This window comes from Macrotis lagotis, chromosome 2, assembly GCF_037893015.1.
Source record: "Macrotis lagotis isolate mMagLag1 chromosome 2, bilby.v1.9.chrom.fasta, whole genome shotgun sequence".
Lineage (NCBI taxonomy): Eukaryota > Metazoa > Chordata > Mammalia > Peramelemorphia > Peramelidae > Macrotis > Macrotis lagotis.
This window is the reverse complement of record NC_133659.1, coordinates 29,373,660-29,393,888: the sequence shown is the minus strand read 5'-3', so window position 1 is coordinate 29,393,888 and position 20,229 is coordinate 29,373,660. Positions and strand designations below refer to the sequence as shown.

The 20,229-nt window shown below is 37.4% G+C and overlaps 1 protein-coding gene across 1 annotated transcript in view; it reads right to left on the bottom strand.

The window, feature by feature from the left end:
- The window catches only part of LOC141510951 (spermatogenesis-associated protein 6-like), a 91,306-nt gene that overhangs the window by 57,675 nt on the left and 13,402 nt on the right, over positions 1 to 20,229 (bottom strand). The window contains 1 exon segment of the mRNA XM_074220329.1: positions 19,014 to 19,138. Coding sequence (XP_074076430.1) covers positions 19,014 to 19,138 — 125 coding nt within the window.

Here is a 20,229-nt window from a genome sequence, read left to right as displayed (position 1 = left end):
GAAAAAACTAGGGTTGTAAGCTAAGTTAAAAGTCAGTGCCTTCAAAACAATACTGAAGACAAAGCATCATTTAGATACCTTGGAATACATGATAAAAAATTCTGCCAAAAAAAAGGTAGAGGCTTTAAAAAATAAAGAGATTGAATTCAAAAAATATAGCAGTAAAAGGTAAAAGATAAAAAGAAATGAAACAAAAATCAGTAATTTTCAAAGCCTATATGAATTCTATTCAAGAAGTGACTTGGGGGCAGCTAGGTGGCGCAGTGGATAGAGTACTGGCCCTGGAGTCAGAAGTCCCCGAGTTCAAATCCGGCCTCAGACACTTAATAATTACCTAGCTGTGTGGCCTTGGGCAAGTCACTTAACCCCATTTGCCTTGCAAAAACCTAAAAAACCCTAAAAAAACAAACCAAAAAAACCAGAAAGTGACTTGATGCAAAATCACTAGCCTTCTAGAGGAGTTTGGAAAAAAAAAGGATTAACATACTCCTGGAAGTTGGTGGGAGAACTGCCTAGAAACTCTGAAATCTGACAACAAAATACTAATTGATTGATTCCACTGAGCAAATTCCAAGATGAATAGGGTTTAAACTTCACACCTTCATTACCGAAAGGAGGGAGAAAAAACACAAAATTTTGCAAACAACCAAAAAAAAAGCTTTCCATTTTGATGGAACATAAATGCAAATAACTCAGTACTACTCCACAATCATTAAAAGAGGAAAGAAAGACACAAAATATTACAAAGATGTAAACCAGAAAAACACATCCTTATGAAATCTGAATAATCAAAAAAAGGAAGATGGAATAAAAAGAGAATTTGAAGCATTCCTGCAAAATAAAACAATCTAACAGAAAGTCAAACAACAGATGAAAAGAATGGTTGACTATATAAACATTCCAGATGAGAAAAACAAAAGGAAAGCCTCATTAAGTATAATTATCAATAAAAGATTAAGGATTGGGATGAATATGCTCATTTTAGATTTTTTTCTTTTTTAGGTTTTTGCAAGGCAATGGGGTTAAGTGGTTTGCCCAAGGCCACACAGCTAGGTTATTATAAGTGTCTGAGGCCAATTTGAACTCAGGTACTCCTGACTCTAGGGCCAGTGCTCTATCCACTGCACCACCTAGCCAACCCTAAGTTGTTTTTTTTTTTTAAATTATTGATAGGGTCAATAAAACAAAAGAAATTATCAAGAGATTTAAAAAAACCTAAGACACTAAAGATTTAAAGCTATCCTTAAAAATAAGGATACAGGAAAGAAAAGCTAAATATCTCACAGACTGAATCTTATCTTACAACATAAGTATATCAATACCATTTTGGGGGGGGAGGGAGAAGTGAGAAACAAGGAAAGAAGAAATAGAGGGAAGAACTGAAGCTGAGGCAAGATTTACCCTAAAAGAAAAAATGAAAATGCACCATTAAATAAGATTTCCATGGCAGAGTAGAAGTACATGACTTTGCTGAGAAATAAGAGTCTTCTAATAAATTTCGTTAAGGGAGAATGGGCAAATATGAAATCAACTTCATCCAGCAAAATTTACACTTCAAAGCAATATATCCTATGCTAATAAAAAATGGATCCCAAGAGTTGATAAATACTGAGAGTGTAGGGAAGACATATATGTAATAACTAAATAACATGGCTTGAGGAGTAAATGGTCATAATAAGAAAAAGCAGTAAAACTAGTTCTCGTGATATCAGATACAGAATGACTACCACAATATAGCATAGCTTTTATCACATATAGATATTTCTAAGAGTGAAGGAATGTTAATAATGAATATCAGATGAATAAATACACACATGGAAAGTAGGATAGGGTAATATAGACAAATATAATAACAGAAATGAAATGGAAGCCATTTGAAATCACAGATGCTCTACTTCTTAAGAAGGAAAAGTACATGCACTAAAGAATATGGAAAAATAGAAGGGTTTCTATCCTCCCTGCTGCTGGGGAGGGGGAAGATGGTTAATCACTTTGGTTCAGGACTTCTGAGGTACAATAGAGCTCAAGTCAATCCGGCATCTGAACCAAGGCCAGCATCAGAATACTGAGTCCCTGGGAGTGGAGGGCCACCAGGTTGTCTAAGGAAGGGCTAAACTGAGTCAGGTCAGAAAAATGAAGGTTGTTATATTTCTAATATGGGCAAAAAAAGAGATTCAGTATCAGAAAGAAAAAAAATTAATAAAAAGATGAAATTAGGAAGAAGACAAAGTAAATTTAAAATTTCTTAGAAAAAGCAAAATAATGTTATAAAGCTATGAAGTTGTGGGTGGAATATCTTAAATCACATTTGGATGAGGAAAGACAAAGATATGAAGGGGAGAGATAAATAAAGAGAAAGAAAAAACTGACAACTCAAAGAATAGATTTGTGTCAAAATAGTACAAACAACACCAATTCTAGAGACAAAGTACTAATTTAAGAGAACTGGAATAAAAATCAATCTAAAAATTAAAAATGAAGAAAAACTCAGCATAACAATCACAATCTAACATGTAAGGGACTTAAAGAATCCAATAAAATGAAAAAGAATGATAGAAGGAATAAGAAAATAAAACTCAACAATTTGCAACATACAAGAAACACATCTTAAAAATAAAGACACATGAGGAATGAGAGTGTGGCCCTAGAACAAAATTTACTTCATCAAGTAATTCCCCCCAAAAAGCAGGAGGTGCAATCAAGAAAAGATCTCCCCCCAAAAAATCACCCCAAAAAGACAACAGACCCAGAAGTCAGATGATGTTCAGAACCATCAGACACAACAAAGTGAGGGCTTTAGGAAACATCTTCCACAAATGGCCTTGCCCTAGAAACCCCAAAGCAGAGGACAAGGTCCAGGTTGGGGCTGCCCCATCACTCATCCTGTGAGGATGCCCCTGCAGGCACTAGCAGCACACACACCTGTGCCCCATGTGATGCCCACAGTTTGCTCATGGAATTTATACTTTGTTGTGAGGAAAGTTCTGGACTTTCAGATCCCTTTGCCTGGACCTTGGGATCTTCCTCTGCTTCTCACCACCTGCCTCCTGACCCTTTTCTTTCTTTTCTCTTCCAAGACTCAGAGTAGATAAGAGCTGCTAATGTGGCTTTACTATCACTAGGAACAGGCAACAAATGGCACAATGGCCAGGACTGGGCAGTGTTGACATCTGAGGTTGGGGGGGGCAGGGTGGAGATTAAAGCAGAGTCTATAGCAGTACCCTCTGGATGCTACCAATCAAAGTACAACCATGACAATGTAACACATCAATTACAAGGGACTTTGGTGCTTCTCTCAACTGGACAATTATAATAGAAAGAGAAGCAAGAATGAAAAAAGAATTTTATGAGAGTTTAAAGACCTGTGGTACATTTAAAATGAGAACATTAAAGAATAATCTTTCTCCTCTGTAGCATGTACTTTTTAAAAAACTGACCATGCACTAAGGCACAGAGAAATTATAAAGAAATGTAAAAAAGGCAAATTTGCAGACCTGCCACAACAACAAAAACAGGCTTACAATTAGGGTTCAGGTTAGAGGAAGCTTTACTCCAAATCAACCATGGGGTGAGAGAAGTTGTTCAGTAGAAAAAATTCTTCCAAATTATTCACACAGTGATTTACTTTAACAAAAACAGGTTGGTTTGAACTTGAAAAAGAAAAAGAAACTCACTTCTCTTAGACTGATCTCACAAGAAGAGGTGGACAAAATGCATTTTTCCCATCTGACATGAAGGTGACTCTGTGAAAGTTTTATCAAAAAAAAAAAGTCCTTTCTCTTTAAGAAGTCACAGAAAATAACAAAGTGTGTATAATAATTAGTACAGGGAATATAAAAGAGAACTAAATGGAGAAAATAATGAGATCCTGATGATGAGGGTATCAAGGAACAACTCATTGAAAAACTCAACAAAAAAAAGAATGATCTTATCCAAATTTCTGGGAAGAAGCTAAGGCAGTCTACAGGGGAAAAACTATATTTTTTGAAAACATATAGGAACAAAATAGAAACAGATGATTAATGAACAGCATGTGTATATGTGCATATGTGTTTGTGTGTACACATAAAACTAGAGAATCAACATTAAATTCAAAATTAGCAAAAAAAGTAATTTTGAAAATGTAGAGAAAATTATACAAAACTATGAAATATTAAGACTAAAAATGACAAAAGTAAAAACTGATCTTTGAAAAAACAGACAAAAAAAGAAAACAGACAAAAAAAAAGAAAAGGAAAACCATATTACCAAAATGAATGAACAAGGTGATTTCATAGCAAACACAGGAGAAATAATGATCAGAAACCAAATGATTAAATATAAAAACACAAAATATCCAAATTAGTAAAACATAAGACTAGAAACACTTTTCTTTTTGTTTTTTGCAAGACAATGAGGTTAAAAGAAGAAACCTTTATTTTGGGGGATCACAAAGCATATACAGGGGTGGGGGAGGGGTGGTTCAAATGAATTCACAGAAATTCTATCAAAGTTTTAAAGAACAATTAATTTTTAAAAAATTGTTCTCAATAACTGAGAAACAAAGAATTCTACTAAGCTCTTCATAGAAGACTAACATGATTCTAGAATCTAAACCAACATGGCTAATGTTAGGAAAGAGAAATGTAGCCCAACATCACTAATAAATACTGATGTATAAATTTTAAATAAAATCCTAGTAAAAGGACTAGAACAATGAATTCCAAAAATTTATTCACTCAGATCAAGTTGGATTTATACTAAGGATGCAACAACATTAGGAAATAATTAATAATTTATCATATTAAAAGTAAAAAAAAAAACCAACTCAACTCGATGATTTTATCAATAGATACCAAAAAAAGCTTTTTGACAAAATACAAGTCATTTACATTAAAAATAAACTTTGAAAAGCACAAGTACAGAAAGTTCATTTAAAAATATGATTTAAAAGAATATAAAATTAAAGGCTAATATTATTTGCAGTGGAGAACAACATAAGATTTTCCAATAAATACAGGCTTAAAGCAAATATGATCCCTCTATACATTAATATTTAACAGCTTTAGAAATGCTAATAATAACAATAAGACAAGAAAACAAAATTAAAGGCATAAACTGTGGCCAAGAAGAAACAAAATTATCCTTGCTTGCAGATGGCATGTTGAGTTATTGAGAATCCTTAGAAGGCACTCTCTCCCTATCTCTCCCTTGGCCTTAGTTTCATTCAAAGCTCAGATCTCAAACTCTATATGAAGCTTCTCCTTCCTTATATTGCAAGATGCTCATGCTGCCTATCCTTCTGTGCCCACCAGCAAAAACATGCATGTCTTGACTCTATTGATGGCCCTTTTCCTTTTTTTTCATTCTTGTCATTGGCCCTGTTATGTTGGAGCCTCTACAGTACATAGGAACTTGATGTGGAAGGGGATTAGCCTTGTCCTGTTTGGCCCTAGGTGATGGAACTAGAAGTATCTATTGTTGCTAAGCTGAACGTTAGGCCTTGAGGGACCTCATAAAGTGGCAGCTTCTTTTTTCAGGGGATATTCCAGAAAGGACTTACTCCAGACAGTGTTCCTTGTTAGGTTCAGGCTGCTAAGAACCCTAAAACCTCTGAAAATTGGAACAATTTAGGACAGAAGGCTGCCCCATTGGCTAGAGCTCAGACATGAAACCTGCAACAAAGAAGCTTTGGAAGGGAGGTGCAGGCAGTGCACGAGTGAGGCCTGTACTAATGTAGTGGAGCTTCTCTTGTGGGGAGGACCCCATGTTCCAACATGTACCAAAATCACTCAGGAAAGGCAGGGAGGGAGGGGCCTGCAAACAGCGTCATTGCTGCATCATTGAAGGCAAGTACCAAATCAAGGACATCAAAGGTCCATTGGAATACTATGTTCAGGGAGAATTTTGAGGTCCTTAAAAGCTCTGCACAGTCTCCAAAACAATGTCTCTGGTCTCCTTACAGGCAGCTAGGTAGCACAGTGGACAGAGTGGAAAGTCTGGAAGTCAGGAAAACCTGAGTTTAAATCCAGCCTCAGACCTCACCAGCTATGTGACCCTGGGCAAGTCACTTCTCCTAGTCTGCTTCAGTTTCCTCATCTGTCAAATATGATCTGGAGAAGGGAATGGCAAACATTCCTCTCTCTCTGCCTAGAAAACCGCAATGACATCACAATGAGTTGGACACGACCAAAACAACTCAATAATAGCTTACCCCTTTCTGTTATTCAATTCTAGGCCCAGTCTTCAAAATATCTTCTAAACATTATGCCCTTAGGGCAATAAAAGTGTGCCTACCCTTTGAATTAGCAACACCACTATTGGGTCTATTATCCTGAAGAGATAAGAAAAAAGGGTAAAAATCTCACATGTACAAAAATATTCATAGAAGCTCTTTTTGAAATGGCAAAAAATTGGAAATTGAGGGGATGCTCATCAATTGGGGAATGGCTGAACAAGTTGTGGTATATGTATGTGATGGAGTTCTGTTGTTCTGTAAGAAATCATGAAAGACAGGATTTCAGAAAAACCTGGAAAGACTTGTATGAAGTGATGCTCCAAAAGAACATTGTACCCCTTAACAGTAACATGGGTTGATGATCAACCTTGATGGATTTGCTCACCCCTTCAGTGCAATAATCAGGGACATTTTTAGGGGATTTGTACCGGAGAATGCCATCTGTTTCCAGGGAAGGAACTGTGGAGTTTAAACAAAGACCAAAGATTATTATCTTCAATTTTTAAAGGTTGTTTTAAGTATCACATAAATTTGTTATCTCTAATGCTTTCTTTCTTCCTTTTGGATCTGATTCTTCTCTCACAACACATTTGATTTTGATCTACATTTATCATGGATGCAAATGCAAAGCTTTTATCAGATTGCTTCTGTTGGGAAAAGGGGGAAGGGAAGGAGGGAGAAAAATTGTAAAACTTAAAATCTTGAAAAAAAAAAGATTGGTAGAAACTACCATTATATGTAAATGGAAAACAAATAAAATATTAATATAAAAAATTTAAAAAATCTTCCAAACAATATTTCATTGAACTGAAATGAATAAAGAAGGGATGTAGTCTGGGGACAAGATGACCTCACAAGCAGGTGGATTTGTAGCTATCTGGAAGGAAGGAAAGAAGGGAGGGAGGAAAGGGGGAAAGGAAAAAGGAAAGAAATAGGAAGGAAAGACATATTACACACTAATGAGCAACAAATGTTATCTCATCTAATCTTTACAACCACCCTGAGAGATAAGTACTAGTATTATCCTCAATATACATATCCTCAATATACATATACATAAATACATATGTATGTATGCATGTATTTTTTTTGTTTTCTATCCAAGTGTCAAATTGGGAAGAAGTCTTCTAATAATATATGTTTAGTCTTTAGTCAACATTTTTATCAATAACTTGACAAAAGACATAGGCTAGATACAAAATAAGCCCATAGTCTTTAGAATTAGAAGGAATCCAGATGCTCTCCCAGGCCCAAGGTTATCACTTTGTCAGAAAATAATAAAAAGGTGAATATGAGGAGAACAGGAACTCCCTGATCCAATGGCCAAAGAAATCCCAGAGAAAGGCACAAGAAAGCTGAGTGACCGGCACCAAGGGCCCAAGGCCCACTTCTCCTGGCCGACAAGACTCCAAACCTCTAGGAGCCTTCCCCACTCACAGGAATCAGCAATAGTCCTGTACAGGCTCCCTCCCCCTAAGACTTGGTCTTGCTAACCTAAGAATAACCCTATTAAAAACCTGTCAGATGCTACTGCAGTGCAGAGGCAGAATTTCATTCCTTCCAGAATCCAAGCAAGGCTCCCAGTTATACCTGGGGAACCAAGAGATCCCATCAATTTCTACAATCCTCCCCAATTGCCCTACATTTTGTGAGGATCTTCACTTAGTAAAACTTATTTTCACTACTGTTTTGTTATAGTTTGTAATAGGCCCCCTTGATATTTTGGATTTCCCAAATTAATACAACAAATTATACAAATGAATGGGAGCATTTATACAATAAGTGACTAAAGGCTTTAAAAAATTAGCTCCTAATACAAAAACAGAAAGACATAGTCAAATGTCCAAAGTTAAGTACCAGCAACTCACTATCCATCCTTGACCAACTAATGGGTCTGAAATGTCCTTAGGAATTTCATCAACAAACTGAAACTAGAATATCTTCACAGCCAAAATGTGATGCACAATTTTCAGAGCAGAACATAGACCCCTAAAACTAAGAGACACCTTGTAGAAGGAACCAAAACTAAGTGGAAACAGCACAAAAGTACATTCTAATGCCCCCATTCTTCTGGGGCTCCAGGCATTGATCTGAAGGTAGAGGAAAGGAGTTTGCTGCTCAAAGCCTTGATTCCACTGGAATCAATCTTATTCTAATTGTATCCATCTGAGCAATGGCCTGTCCAGCCTTCAACACAACAGCAGGGGAGGGGAGAAGAGCCTATTCCCCTTTAAACTGAACTGAACTAGAGAAGAAGACCACCACCAACAATCACTTCCATTGGCAATGAACTTGACAAGCTACCTTTCCTTAAGGGAGTCCACACTATGAGGGACCTCATCACTGGTACAAGAGAAGAGTCTGGGGGGCCAGAGGGAGCCTGGTTTCATGCTAATCACAAGTCAAAGGAAGGAGCTGAGCACAGGACTTTCTAACTCCAAGTCCAAGTCCAACACTCTCTCCACTACAGTCTTGTGTCTCATGAAACAAGATGAAGTATGCAAAAGGCATTCTGTGTATGTGTGTTTGTGTGTGTCTGGTGTTTGTGTGTGTGTGTGTGTGTGTGTGTGTGTGTGTGTGTGTGTGTGTACGTGTGCACCTGTACCTGTACAGGTCAGATGGTGGGAAGGAGGGAGAAAAACAATTTCACAAGGGCTATGAGAACAGCTAAAATTTATATGACACTTGATAATTAACAAAGTATTTCATGAACATTATCTAATTTGGAACACAAAATAAATTGTGAAATAGATAATAGTAGGGGCGGCTAGGTAGCGCAGTGGATAGAGCGCTGGCCTTGGAGTCAGGAGTACCTGAGTTCAAATCCAGTCTCAGACACTTAATAACTACCTAGCTGTGTGGACCTGGGCAAGCCACTTAACCTCATTTGCCTTGCAAAAACCTAAAAAAAAAAAAAAAAAAGTGACTTGCCCTGGGTCACAGAACTAGTATACGTCTAAGGACACATTTGAACTCACATCTTCCTTATTCCTGGTCCAAAGATCTCTCCATTGTGCCACCTACCTGTCATGATAAATGATAGTATTCATGACATAGTAAAACATTTTACATATATGACCTCATTGAAGTCTCCAAAACTCTGTGAAGGAAGTATCAGAGATGGTATTATCTCCAATTTTATTTAATTTTTTCAACTTATTTTTAACTAAACAAAAGTCTGTCTTCCCCTTCTATCAAACCTGCCCCCCTCCCACTGAAAAAGAAAGAAAAACAAAACTCTAAATGGACAAAAGTCTGTCTTTCCCCCCTCTATCAAACCTGCCCCCTCCCACTGAAAAAGAAAGAAAAACAAAACTCTAAATGGCACAACTAACTAACTAAACACAAACAACTAAATTCTCATCCTGGCCATGTTGAAAACACATCTCAGTTTACCCCGAGTCTATCACTTCTAATAGGAGTGCAGAATGAGTCATAAGTTCTCTGGAATCATGGTCAGTCATTACCTTGATTGGAGCTCAACATTATTTGCCTTTATATTACAGTTCTGCTCACTTCACTCTAAGTCAGCTCATACAAATCTTCCTAGATTTCTCTAAAACCATTCCCCTCACCACTTCTTACAACACAATAGTATTCTATCTCTAGTTGAACATACCATAATTTGTTCAACTATTTCCCAATCAATGGGCATTCCTTTAATTTTCTGTTCTTTACCACCAAAAACAAAGCTGCTATAAATATTTTATATATGAGTTCTTTTCCTCTTTCATTGATCTCTTTGGGGTACAAATATCACTGGGTCAAAAAGGATCTGCAGTTTATTAACTGTGGGGACATACTTCCACATTTGCTTCCAAAATGGCTAGACCAGTTCACAGTTCTTTCAATAGTATGTATATTTTTAATATTTATTTATTCTATTTTGTACAAATAATGTTTTTTATACATTAATAAAATATTCTTAAGAGTAAACAGAATACCCCTCCCCCCACAAAATATAGACTCACTTGAGCGATAAAGGGGAGAGAAAAAAATTAAAATTAAAAAAATAATAGTAATAATTGTAGGTATGACCACGTGGCGCAATGGAGCCCCAGCCCTGGAGCCAGGAGCACCCGAGCCCATACCTGGCCCCATACACCCAACAATCACCCAGTTGTGTGACATGCAAGCCACCCCAACACCACTGCCCTGCAAAAACCAAAAAGGAAAAAAAAAGACCCAAAATAAAATATAATAGTAATAATAGTAGGGGTGGCTGGGTGGTGGACAGAGCATTAGCCCTTGAGCCAGGAGCACCCGGGTCCAAATCCGGCCTCAGACATTCAATGATCACCCTGCTATGCGGCCCCAGGCAGGCCCCCCAGCCCCATTTGCCCTGTACCCCCCCAAAATAATAATAATAAAAAATGTGCTTCAGTCTTTGTTCCAACACCAACAACTCTGTCGTGGGTGGATCACATTCTTTATGGTAAGTCCATCACAAAAGTTACTTCCATATTTTTCCACCATTGCCATTGCTGATCAAATCTCCCTCCTTTTGTATTTCTCCACTACCATGTACTATATTTTCTCTCTCCTTTCACTCTGACTCTGCTGTAGGGTCACTGAGTGGTACAGCAGACAGATCCCTGGTCCTGGGGCCAAGAGGCCCTGAGCCCCCATACCACCCCTTAGGCCCAGCATCCACCTGGCCCTATGGTCCTGGACAGGTCTTCCAATTCCAGCCCCTTGCAAGAAGTAAAAAGGAAAATGTGTTATGTCTGACCACTCTCTCCCCCATGGTCCATCCTCTCCTCCTTTATTCACATCCCCACCCCTTCCCCCTGCTCCCCCCTCCTTCTTACTCCAGATGTCTATACCCCATTGAGTATATGTGCTGTTTCCTCTCCTAGCCACCTCTGATGAGAGTGAAGATTCCCTCATTCCCCCTTGCCTTCCTCCCTTCCATATCATTGCAATAGCTCATTGTAATAAAGAAAAAACTTATTATATGAGATGTCTTAGCCTAGTCCCCCTCTCCTTTTTCTTTCTCCCATTACATTTCCCTTTTTTTCTATTGACTCCATTTTTACACCATATTTTATCTTCAAATTAAGCTTTCTCCTGTGCTTCAACTATAAAAGCTCCCTCTACCTGCTCTATTAACTGAGAAGGTTCATATGAGTATTATCAGTGTCATTTTTCTATGCAGGAATACATGCAGTTCATCATCATTAAGTCCCTTATATTTCCCCCCTCTCCTCCACTCTCTGCTTCACCTGAGTCCTGTATCTGAAGATCAAACCTTTTGTTCAGCTCTGGCCATTCCAATAGGAACATTTGAAATTCCCCTGGTTCATTGAAAGTCCATCTTTTTCCCTGGAAGAGGACATTCAGCCTTGCTGGGTAGTTCATTCTTGGCTGCATTCTAAGCTCTTTTGCCTTCTGGTATATTATATTCCAAGCCCTACAAGCTTCCAATGTAGTTGCTGCTAAGTCCTATGAGATCCTGATTGCAGCTCCATGATATTTGTATTGTGTCCTTCTGGCTGCTTGTAATATTTTTCTCTTTGACTTGGGAGTTCTGGAACTTGACTATAATATTCCTAGGGGTTGGTTTTTTGGGATCTCTTTCTTGGGGGGGATTGGGGGGATTCTCTCCATTTCTATTTTCCCCTCTACTTCTAGAATATCAGGGCAATTTTCCTGTAATAATTCTTTGAAAATGATGTCAAGGCTCTTTTCCTGATCATGACTTTCAGGTATTCCAATAATTTTTAAATTATCTTTCCTAAGTCTGTTTTCCATACCAGTTGTTTTTTTCAATGAGATGCTTCAAATTTTCTTCTAATTTTTCATTTTTTTTGGTTTTGAAGTAATGAATCCTGGTTTCTCATAAATTCATCAATCTCCCTGAGTTCCATTCTTTGTCTGAAGGATTTGTTTCCTCAGAGAGTTTTCTTATCTCTTTTTCCATCTGGCCAAGTTTGCTTTTTAAAGCATTCTTCTCCTCAATAACTTTTTGAACTGTTTTATCCATTTGACCTAAGCTGGTTTTTAGCATGCTATTTTCTTCAGCATTTTTTTGGATTTCCTTGACTAAGCTGCTGACTTCACTTTCATGTTTTTCCTGCATCTCTCATTTCTTTTCCCAGTTTTTCTTCTAACTCCTTCATTTTATTTTCAAAAGTCTTTTTTTGAGCTCTGTCATAGCCTGAGCCCAATTTCTGTTTTTCTTGGAGTCTTTAGATGCAGGAGCTTGTGCTTCCTCATCTTCAGACTGAGTATTTTGATCCTTCTTGGGCTCATATGCAAAATATTTCTCAATGGTATTCCTCTTTTTTCCTCTGCTTGCTTATTTTTCCAGCCTGAGCCTGTTTTGGGGGTACTTTCTGAGCTTTTGGGACACTCCCACAAGGGTCTCAGTGTGTGAGGCTCTGTCCTCTCTCCTGGTCTGTGAATGAACATAAGTGCTCCTCTCTGCCATGGGGCTGAGGTGGGGGGGGCCCTGTTGTTCTTTGGGGGGGCCTAGACTGTGATCAGGATCTGAATGTGGTCAGAGCCCCAGAGTCCTGTTCCAGGGGCAGAGGACAGAGCTTGGCAGTTTCTCTCTCTTCACTCCCCTCCCTAGGTTCAATGGGCTCATGCCCTGGGGGCTCCTGCTTACCAGCTCTGCCTGCTTTTGTTCCTGGATTTGGGCTGCTGAAAGACCAAGTTGTTTGCTGTGTGCCCTGAGGGCTGTGTTTCACGGGCTCGCTCTGGCAGAGGTCCCCCCTCCCCCACTTTGTGCCCGGTGCTCCCCCCGGGGTGCAGCTCGGGAGACTCCCCCTCTGCCACCCCTCTGGCCGGCCGCCCCTCCGACCCCGGGGAGCAGAGCCTTTCTGCTCTTTTCCAGGTTACCTTGAGTAGGAGCACTGCCTCACTGGGTCCCTTTGTGGGTTCTGTCTCTCGAAAGTTTAGTTAGTCCTTAGTTTCGAAGTTTTATGAGAGAGCTTCTAAGAGACATTCTCTATTGTTGCCATCTTGGCTCCGCCCCCCTCCAATAGTATATTAATATACCTAATTTACCCACAACCCCTCCAGCATTTGTCATTATCCCTTTTTGTCAACTTTGTCAATCTGATAGGTGTGAATGGAACCTCAATTCAATTTTCTATTTCTGTATGGAAGGATTTTTTTTATATGGCTATTAATAACTTGGATTTCTTCCCTTGAGACTGACTGTCCATATGGGTTGACTGCTAATCAAATAGAGAATGATTCTTATTTTTGTAAATGTAGACATTTCTTATAATGTTAGAAATGAGATCTTTATTAGAGAAACATGATGGAAAGATGCCCCCCCCAGTTACCTACTTTCCCTTTTATATTAGCTACCTTAGTTATTTGTGGAAAAAAGAACTTTTAAATTTTGTATTATCAAAGTTATCTGTTTTATCTTCAATGACTCTCCCGCTCCTTTGTCCATGTGAACTCTTCCTTTATCCAGAGATGTGAAAGACAATTTCTTCCTTGCTCCTCTAATCTGCTGGTGAGTTCACCATTCATGTCTAAGTTATGTATGCATTTGTTTTGGTAGACAATGTGAAACATTGGTCTACACCTAGTTTCTGCCAGTTTTTTATCTTACGTTGGGAGCTGAGTCTTTGGGCTTATCAAACATCAAGCTAGTCTGCTTTGGTATACTGTACAGATAATCTTTTCTACTGATCAGCATCTCTATTCTTTTACTGGAATCAAATTGTGAGAATGATGGCTGGCTGGTGGTAGTGTTTCAAATATAGTACTGCTAGGCCCCTTTCTTTCCCATTTTAAAAATTATTCATTTCTCTTGAGATTCTTGATCTTTTGTTCCTGCTGATGATTTTGATTACTAATTTTTCTATAATCTTTTTGAAGTTTTATTTGTATGGCACTGATTATGCAAATTGATATAGGCAATATTGCTATTTTTATTGTAGTGGCTAAACCTACTCATTTTTTATTTGTTAAAATGGACTTTTTAATAGCATTTAAAGGTTATCTCTTTTGATTAGCACAGTAACCTTGAGGAATAAGCATTATTCCATTGTTTTTTCCTACCCACATTCTTATAGTTATTTTAAAGGGAATAATTTATCTCCTCCTGCTGTGTTTTGTTGGCAATATTTTAGCTACAGATAATTTATGTGGGCTTATTTTATATAATGAAACTTTTTTTTAGAGGCAGCTGGTGATTCAATGAGCTGGGTCTAGAGACAGGAAGGTCTGAGTTCTAAACCTAACCTCAGATACTTAACTAGTTGTGTGACCCTGGGTAAGTCACTTTACCTATTTGCCTCAGTTTCCTCAACTTAAAAAAAAGAGATCCTGCCAGCAACAATCTCAAAGGGCTGTTGTGAGAATCAAAGTAGATAATACTTAGAAAAAAAAAGGAATAACAGTCCCTGGTGCACAGTCAACACTAAATAAATGTTTGTTCCTTTCCCTTCTCTTCATTATTATTGTTTTGATTGACTTTTTAGTTAAGTCTCAAAGGTCCTCTATGAAAATCATCATGTCATCTTTAAAAGTGATGCTCGTTTCCCAATTTTCTTTCCCTTATCTTATTACCTGAGCTAACATTTCAAGTTCTATGTTAAATAGTAATGGCAATAATGGATGATTTTACTTTATTTGAAAAGGCCTTTAGTTTATCCTTACTACATATAATGTCAGCTCTTGGTTTTAGCTGGATATTACTTAATTAGGAATAAGGACAGTTGGGTGGTGCAGTGGCTAGAGCACTGGTCTTGGAGTTAGGAGGATGGGAGTTCAAATCCAGCCTCAGAAACTGGACACTTACTAGCTGTGTGACCTTAACCCCGATTGCCTCACATTCAGGACCATCCCCAGTCCTCCTGATACCTATCTGGCCACTGGAACCAAATGGCAATGAGGAAACGGTAATGTTGGTGACTTAGTACTGCCCCCGTCACTTAAATTCAGGTCATGTGTTTGTAATGGCATAACCTCCCTGATGTCATGGTCTTCTTCCAAGAACAAAGGACAAAACATTACCTAGTAAGGAAAGACTTGCTTACTCCAATGTTTTCTAGGTTTTTAAAGAGAAATAATTTTATCTTCTCAAAACCTTTTTCTGTAACTACTTATATAATTATATTCTTCTTGCTATTTTCTTATTAATTCAGTGTATGTTGATAGTTTCCTAATATAGAATGAAGGCTACTTCCTTAGTAAAAATCTAACTTGTTCTTAATATTTAATCTTTGCAATATGTTTCTCTAGTCTCTTTTCTAATATTTTTATTTAAATTTTTTGTATTAATGTTTGTTAGATATTTGTCTTTAAGTCGTCTTTTTCTGTTTTAACTCTCCATGGGTTAAATATCATATTTATCTCATCGAAGAAATTTGATATAACTACCTTTTTCCCCACTTCTTTTTTTAAAAATCAAATTAGCTATGTAAATGAATAATGTTCACTAGATTGTTCACCTCTGGGGGCAGGGAAGGGAAGGTGGAAGAAAATTGTGAAACATAAATATGCAAGGAAAATAAAATATCAATCAAAAATTAAAATAAAAATCAAAGTAGTTAAAGGTTTGTTTATTTTATTGGTTTCTTTTTAGAAATTTTATAATTTTATTGATTTAATTTTTGCAATTAATTTTATTCATCTATTCTTTGACATTTAGAATTTTTATTTTGGTTAATTAGGGTTTTTAAATTTTTGATGATTGTTTGGAGTTGCTCTTTGTTTTTTTAGTTGCACAGTCCATTTCTTGATCTGTTCTCTATTTTAGTGATGAAAATGTTCTGAGACAAAAATTTTCCCTTAAAAACAACTTTTCTCAAAAAATATTAATATGTTGCCTTGTTATTATCTTTAAAGAAATTCACTGACTCACACAATCTAAATTTAAATAATTGCCTGAAATTAATTATGAATCATTTCTTCAGTGGCTCTTCAGTCTTGAGTTATGGTCTGTAAAAGATGATTTAATGTCTCTGCATTCCTCACAAACAAATGTGAGGTTTTAATGGCCAATTTTTGTAATGGTGCCATGCACAGCTAAGCAATGTGCATATTCTTTTCAATTTCCATATATCTAATTTTTCTAAAATTCTATAAATGCACTTAATATTTTCTTGTTTATTTTCTGGTTAGTCCTAACTAGACCTTAAAAAGATACATGAAGGTCCACCCCCACAATTAAAGTATTACTAAATATCATTACTAGAAATCTTCCTAGAAATCATTTACCTTTTCTTTTAAGTATTTAGATGTGATGCTATTTTTGCCATTACTTTATCAGAGATCATGGTTGCTAACCCCAGATGCTAATGCCTTCCCCTTTCATCATACCTTAATCTACTCTGAATATATTGTCTCTGTTCTCAGTTATTTAAATGATATTTCCCCTATTAGAACAGGCATTTCTAATCTGGAGTCCAGGAACTTGTTTGATTATTTAAATTTTTGATAATTTCATTTCAGTACAATTGTTTTTCTCTGCACTCCTTTGTACCTTATTAATTTCAAAATATTTTTTAATTCTGAAAAGGAATCTACAAGCTTCACCAACCTGCTAAAGGGTTCCATGACACACACAAAAAAATAAAAACCTCTGCTTTAGTATATAAAAGGTATTCATTTAGACATAAAGTATATATTTACATAGAAATACACAAAATAAAGTATGCCAAAAGTATGTTAATATATATACTTAGTAATATATATATATATATATATATATATATATATATATATAAAGGACTTTTTGATTACTTATGGCTTTGTTTTATTTTATTTTTGTCTTTTCTTTGTCTTCCCAGCATTTACCATAGAGTTTAGTATATATTAATTGCTTAATAAATGTTTGTTGATGGCTACCCTTGGCTTCTTTATTTTTAACCCTTGGCTTTTTTATTTCTACTGAAGCTTAATAGATTTTGCTCTAGCCTCTTATTTAACTACATGGATTTTTTTGGAGGGGGGTTTCAATTATACTTCTTTTAAATAATATATTGTTGGGATCTGCTTTCTAACTCATTCTACTCTCTTCTGTTTTATGGGTAAGTTTATTCCCTTCACATTCACAGTAATGACTGTTAATTGTCTATTTCTCTCCACTCCATTTTCTTCTACTTTTCCCTTGCTTTGTTTCACAGCCCCCTCTTTATAAAGAAGAGGATTGTGACAAAAAAAACAGAGTACTCAGCACCAGATCTGATTCATCTGCTTCTGCTCTCCTGCCTCTTCTCTTTTCTTCCCCTAAAATAGGTTAAGTTTTTCCTTTTACACCCTTCTTTAAATCCACTCTCAGTAGTTAACATTTGTTTTTCTGATTACTAATTCCTCTTTGAATTCCTTTCCCTTATATTCCTTCCCTCTTTTTGCCCTTTTCCATTCTCCACATTCTATGCTCCAGGCACATACTAGTTAACTCTTTGTCCTAACAATACATATCACACCATTCTCCCCCTTTCAAGCTTTTCCTAATGGTGTCTTCCCTATACCTTCTTTCCCAACTGAATTCCCTTGTTTAACTCAAACTTTCTCTGTTGAAAGCCAACACATTCCTCCCCAGCCTCATGCATGGCTAAGTAATATGCATATTCTTTTCTATTTCCATATAGCTAACTTTTCTAAAATTCTATTCACGTACTTACTATTTTTCTTGTTTATTTCCTGGCTAGCTCTAACTAGACCTTAAAAGGATACATCAAGGTCCCTCACAATTAAAGTATTACTATTTCTCCCTAGAAATCATTTATATCAACACATTCCTCCTCTCCAACCTCAAATCTCACAGCCCTTTATCTGCCCACCCCATGGAAGCCTGAACAGGAGATCTACACCTGTTGGTGACTTATTCCCTGACCAGTCGGTTTGCTCTATGAAGACAAGAGCCTTGGTTCAACTCTACCCTGTAAAGCTCCTCATGCAGTAAGTACTTGATCAATAGCTGTTGTATTGTCCTGGAAGACAGTGAACGCAGTATGATGAGTTGCCCCAGGGTTCTAAGAAGTGCCAGCTCCAAGTACTACTTCTGACCCTACCAGCTAGGTGCCTCTGGCCAGGTTACCTCACTTCCAGTATCCCAGGAATTCTTGAAGACAAGTCAATGCTCATCTGTTACATTTTGAGAAGAAAGTGATTTTCTAGACATCTCCAATTCCAATAAAATCTCAGATCCAACCCCAAAACAACAAAACACCAAATAGAGAAATGCAGATGTATAGAGGTCGGCAGCATTATGCTATCATTATACTATACTATGCTATGCTATACTATACTATACTATACTATACTATACTATACTATACTATACTATACTATACTATACTACTGACAGAGCAATGCAAAGAATAATGTTGAGAAAGTATGTGGTTTAAATGGAAGGTGAGAGGCTCAGGTGTCAAAAACAAGAGACAACAAAAAGATAGCCCAAGTAAATGCTCCCTTGGTCTTCCCTACGCTCTCAATGGACCCTTTGGAAAGGCTCCCCAAAAAACCCAAGAAGAAGAGTACTGGAGGCAACAAGTACCTCTCTCTTTACTCCTCTATCCCTCTATGTGGGAGAGAAAGAGTGAAGAGTATTTTGAAGTATTTCCACTAAGCTCCACACATCAAAGAAACTGCCTAGATCCTGATTGGCCCCCCTTGTTTGTTAAGAGCTGGCTCCAAAAATTAGAAACCATTTCTAACAAATATAATCTAACATCTCAAGGGTCAATCTTAAATAAGATTTATTATTCCTAATAAAGAGTGACTGGTCAAAGCAAGCTTTTAAGGAAGGTCTGGCTCCAGGCTGCCAGGACCCCCCCTCCTGCACCAAACCTGGGGACTCACGTCTGTCACTTACCCTGGTGCCAGATATTCTTTGCATTAGAACTTGGCGGTTTGAATCATGATGTCCAGATATTTGCTTCGGACCAGGGAACATGAAGTCTCTCATATTTTCCTCATATGTAGAGAGTGTTTCACCCACTGCAATGAACAGATTTTAGGGCTGAAAATGGATCAAAATATCAATTCACACCCTTCTGTCCAGAAACAGTGACATCTTTTATAAACTGTCCTACCAGATTTTCATTATACTTCACCAATATAAGACCCTGCCCCAGAATGCACCCCAAATTTAATACTTCTTAAGGAGAAGTGCCCTGAATGGGGCTTTATATCATTTTTACTTGAAAAGTAAATCCAGCATGGAAGGCAACAGGCAGTCAACAATTGCTTCCCTCCATTTCTATTTTGCTGAAATGTCACTGTGAATCTAACCCTCTCTCCTCAGTTTCTCCCCTCCAGGCTATCTCTTGCCCCATCATCGCATAGCTCTGAGTTTTCAAAGGTTGGGTGGTCAACAGAACAGAAGGATCTCTGGACAGACTGGTGACCAGTCATGATCCTGTCACTGAGGGTCGGGTCAGGAAAAATGCTGAGAGATTCATCAACAAAGAACTGGTCATGAAATAATTCATTTTTTCATAGCTAAATATGAAACTATCTACTAGGATGTGAAGGGGAGGGCATTGTATGTCAGTTCAGGGAAAACCCATGCCAGTGAATCAGAATATCAAAATATATTTATCAGCAACTATGCAATGCTTTCCTATCCCAAAGCAGGGATATTTGCACACATTCAAAAGGTAATTTGGAGTCACAAAAGAATTATTTTTTAAAAATACAACTTCAATTTTACATGATATGGACCTACTACCTACAACCCCCAGAAGGAGATAGTGGGGTACACCTACAATCCTTGCTTGTGGGGAAGGTTGAGTTTGGTTGAGTTTGGGAATTCTAAGCTGCAGCAAGACTGAAGTTGATTGGGGGTTAGCACTAAAGCCCACCGGGCCACCTAAGATGAAAGCCACCAGGCCACCTAAAGAAGGATCAACCAGCCAGGACAGAAAAATGAAGCACACTAAAGCATCTGTACCTAGAAGCATTGGAATTGCACCCATGAGAAGTTGCTGCCCTTTCAGGCTGGGTGAAAGATGAGGACCTAGTCTTCAAGCAATAAAGACCCACCTAGCCCCTCCCACCCTACTCCTGCCAATGATTTGTCTTTAATA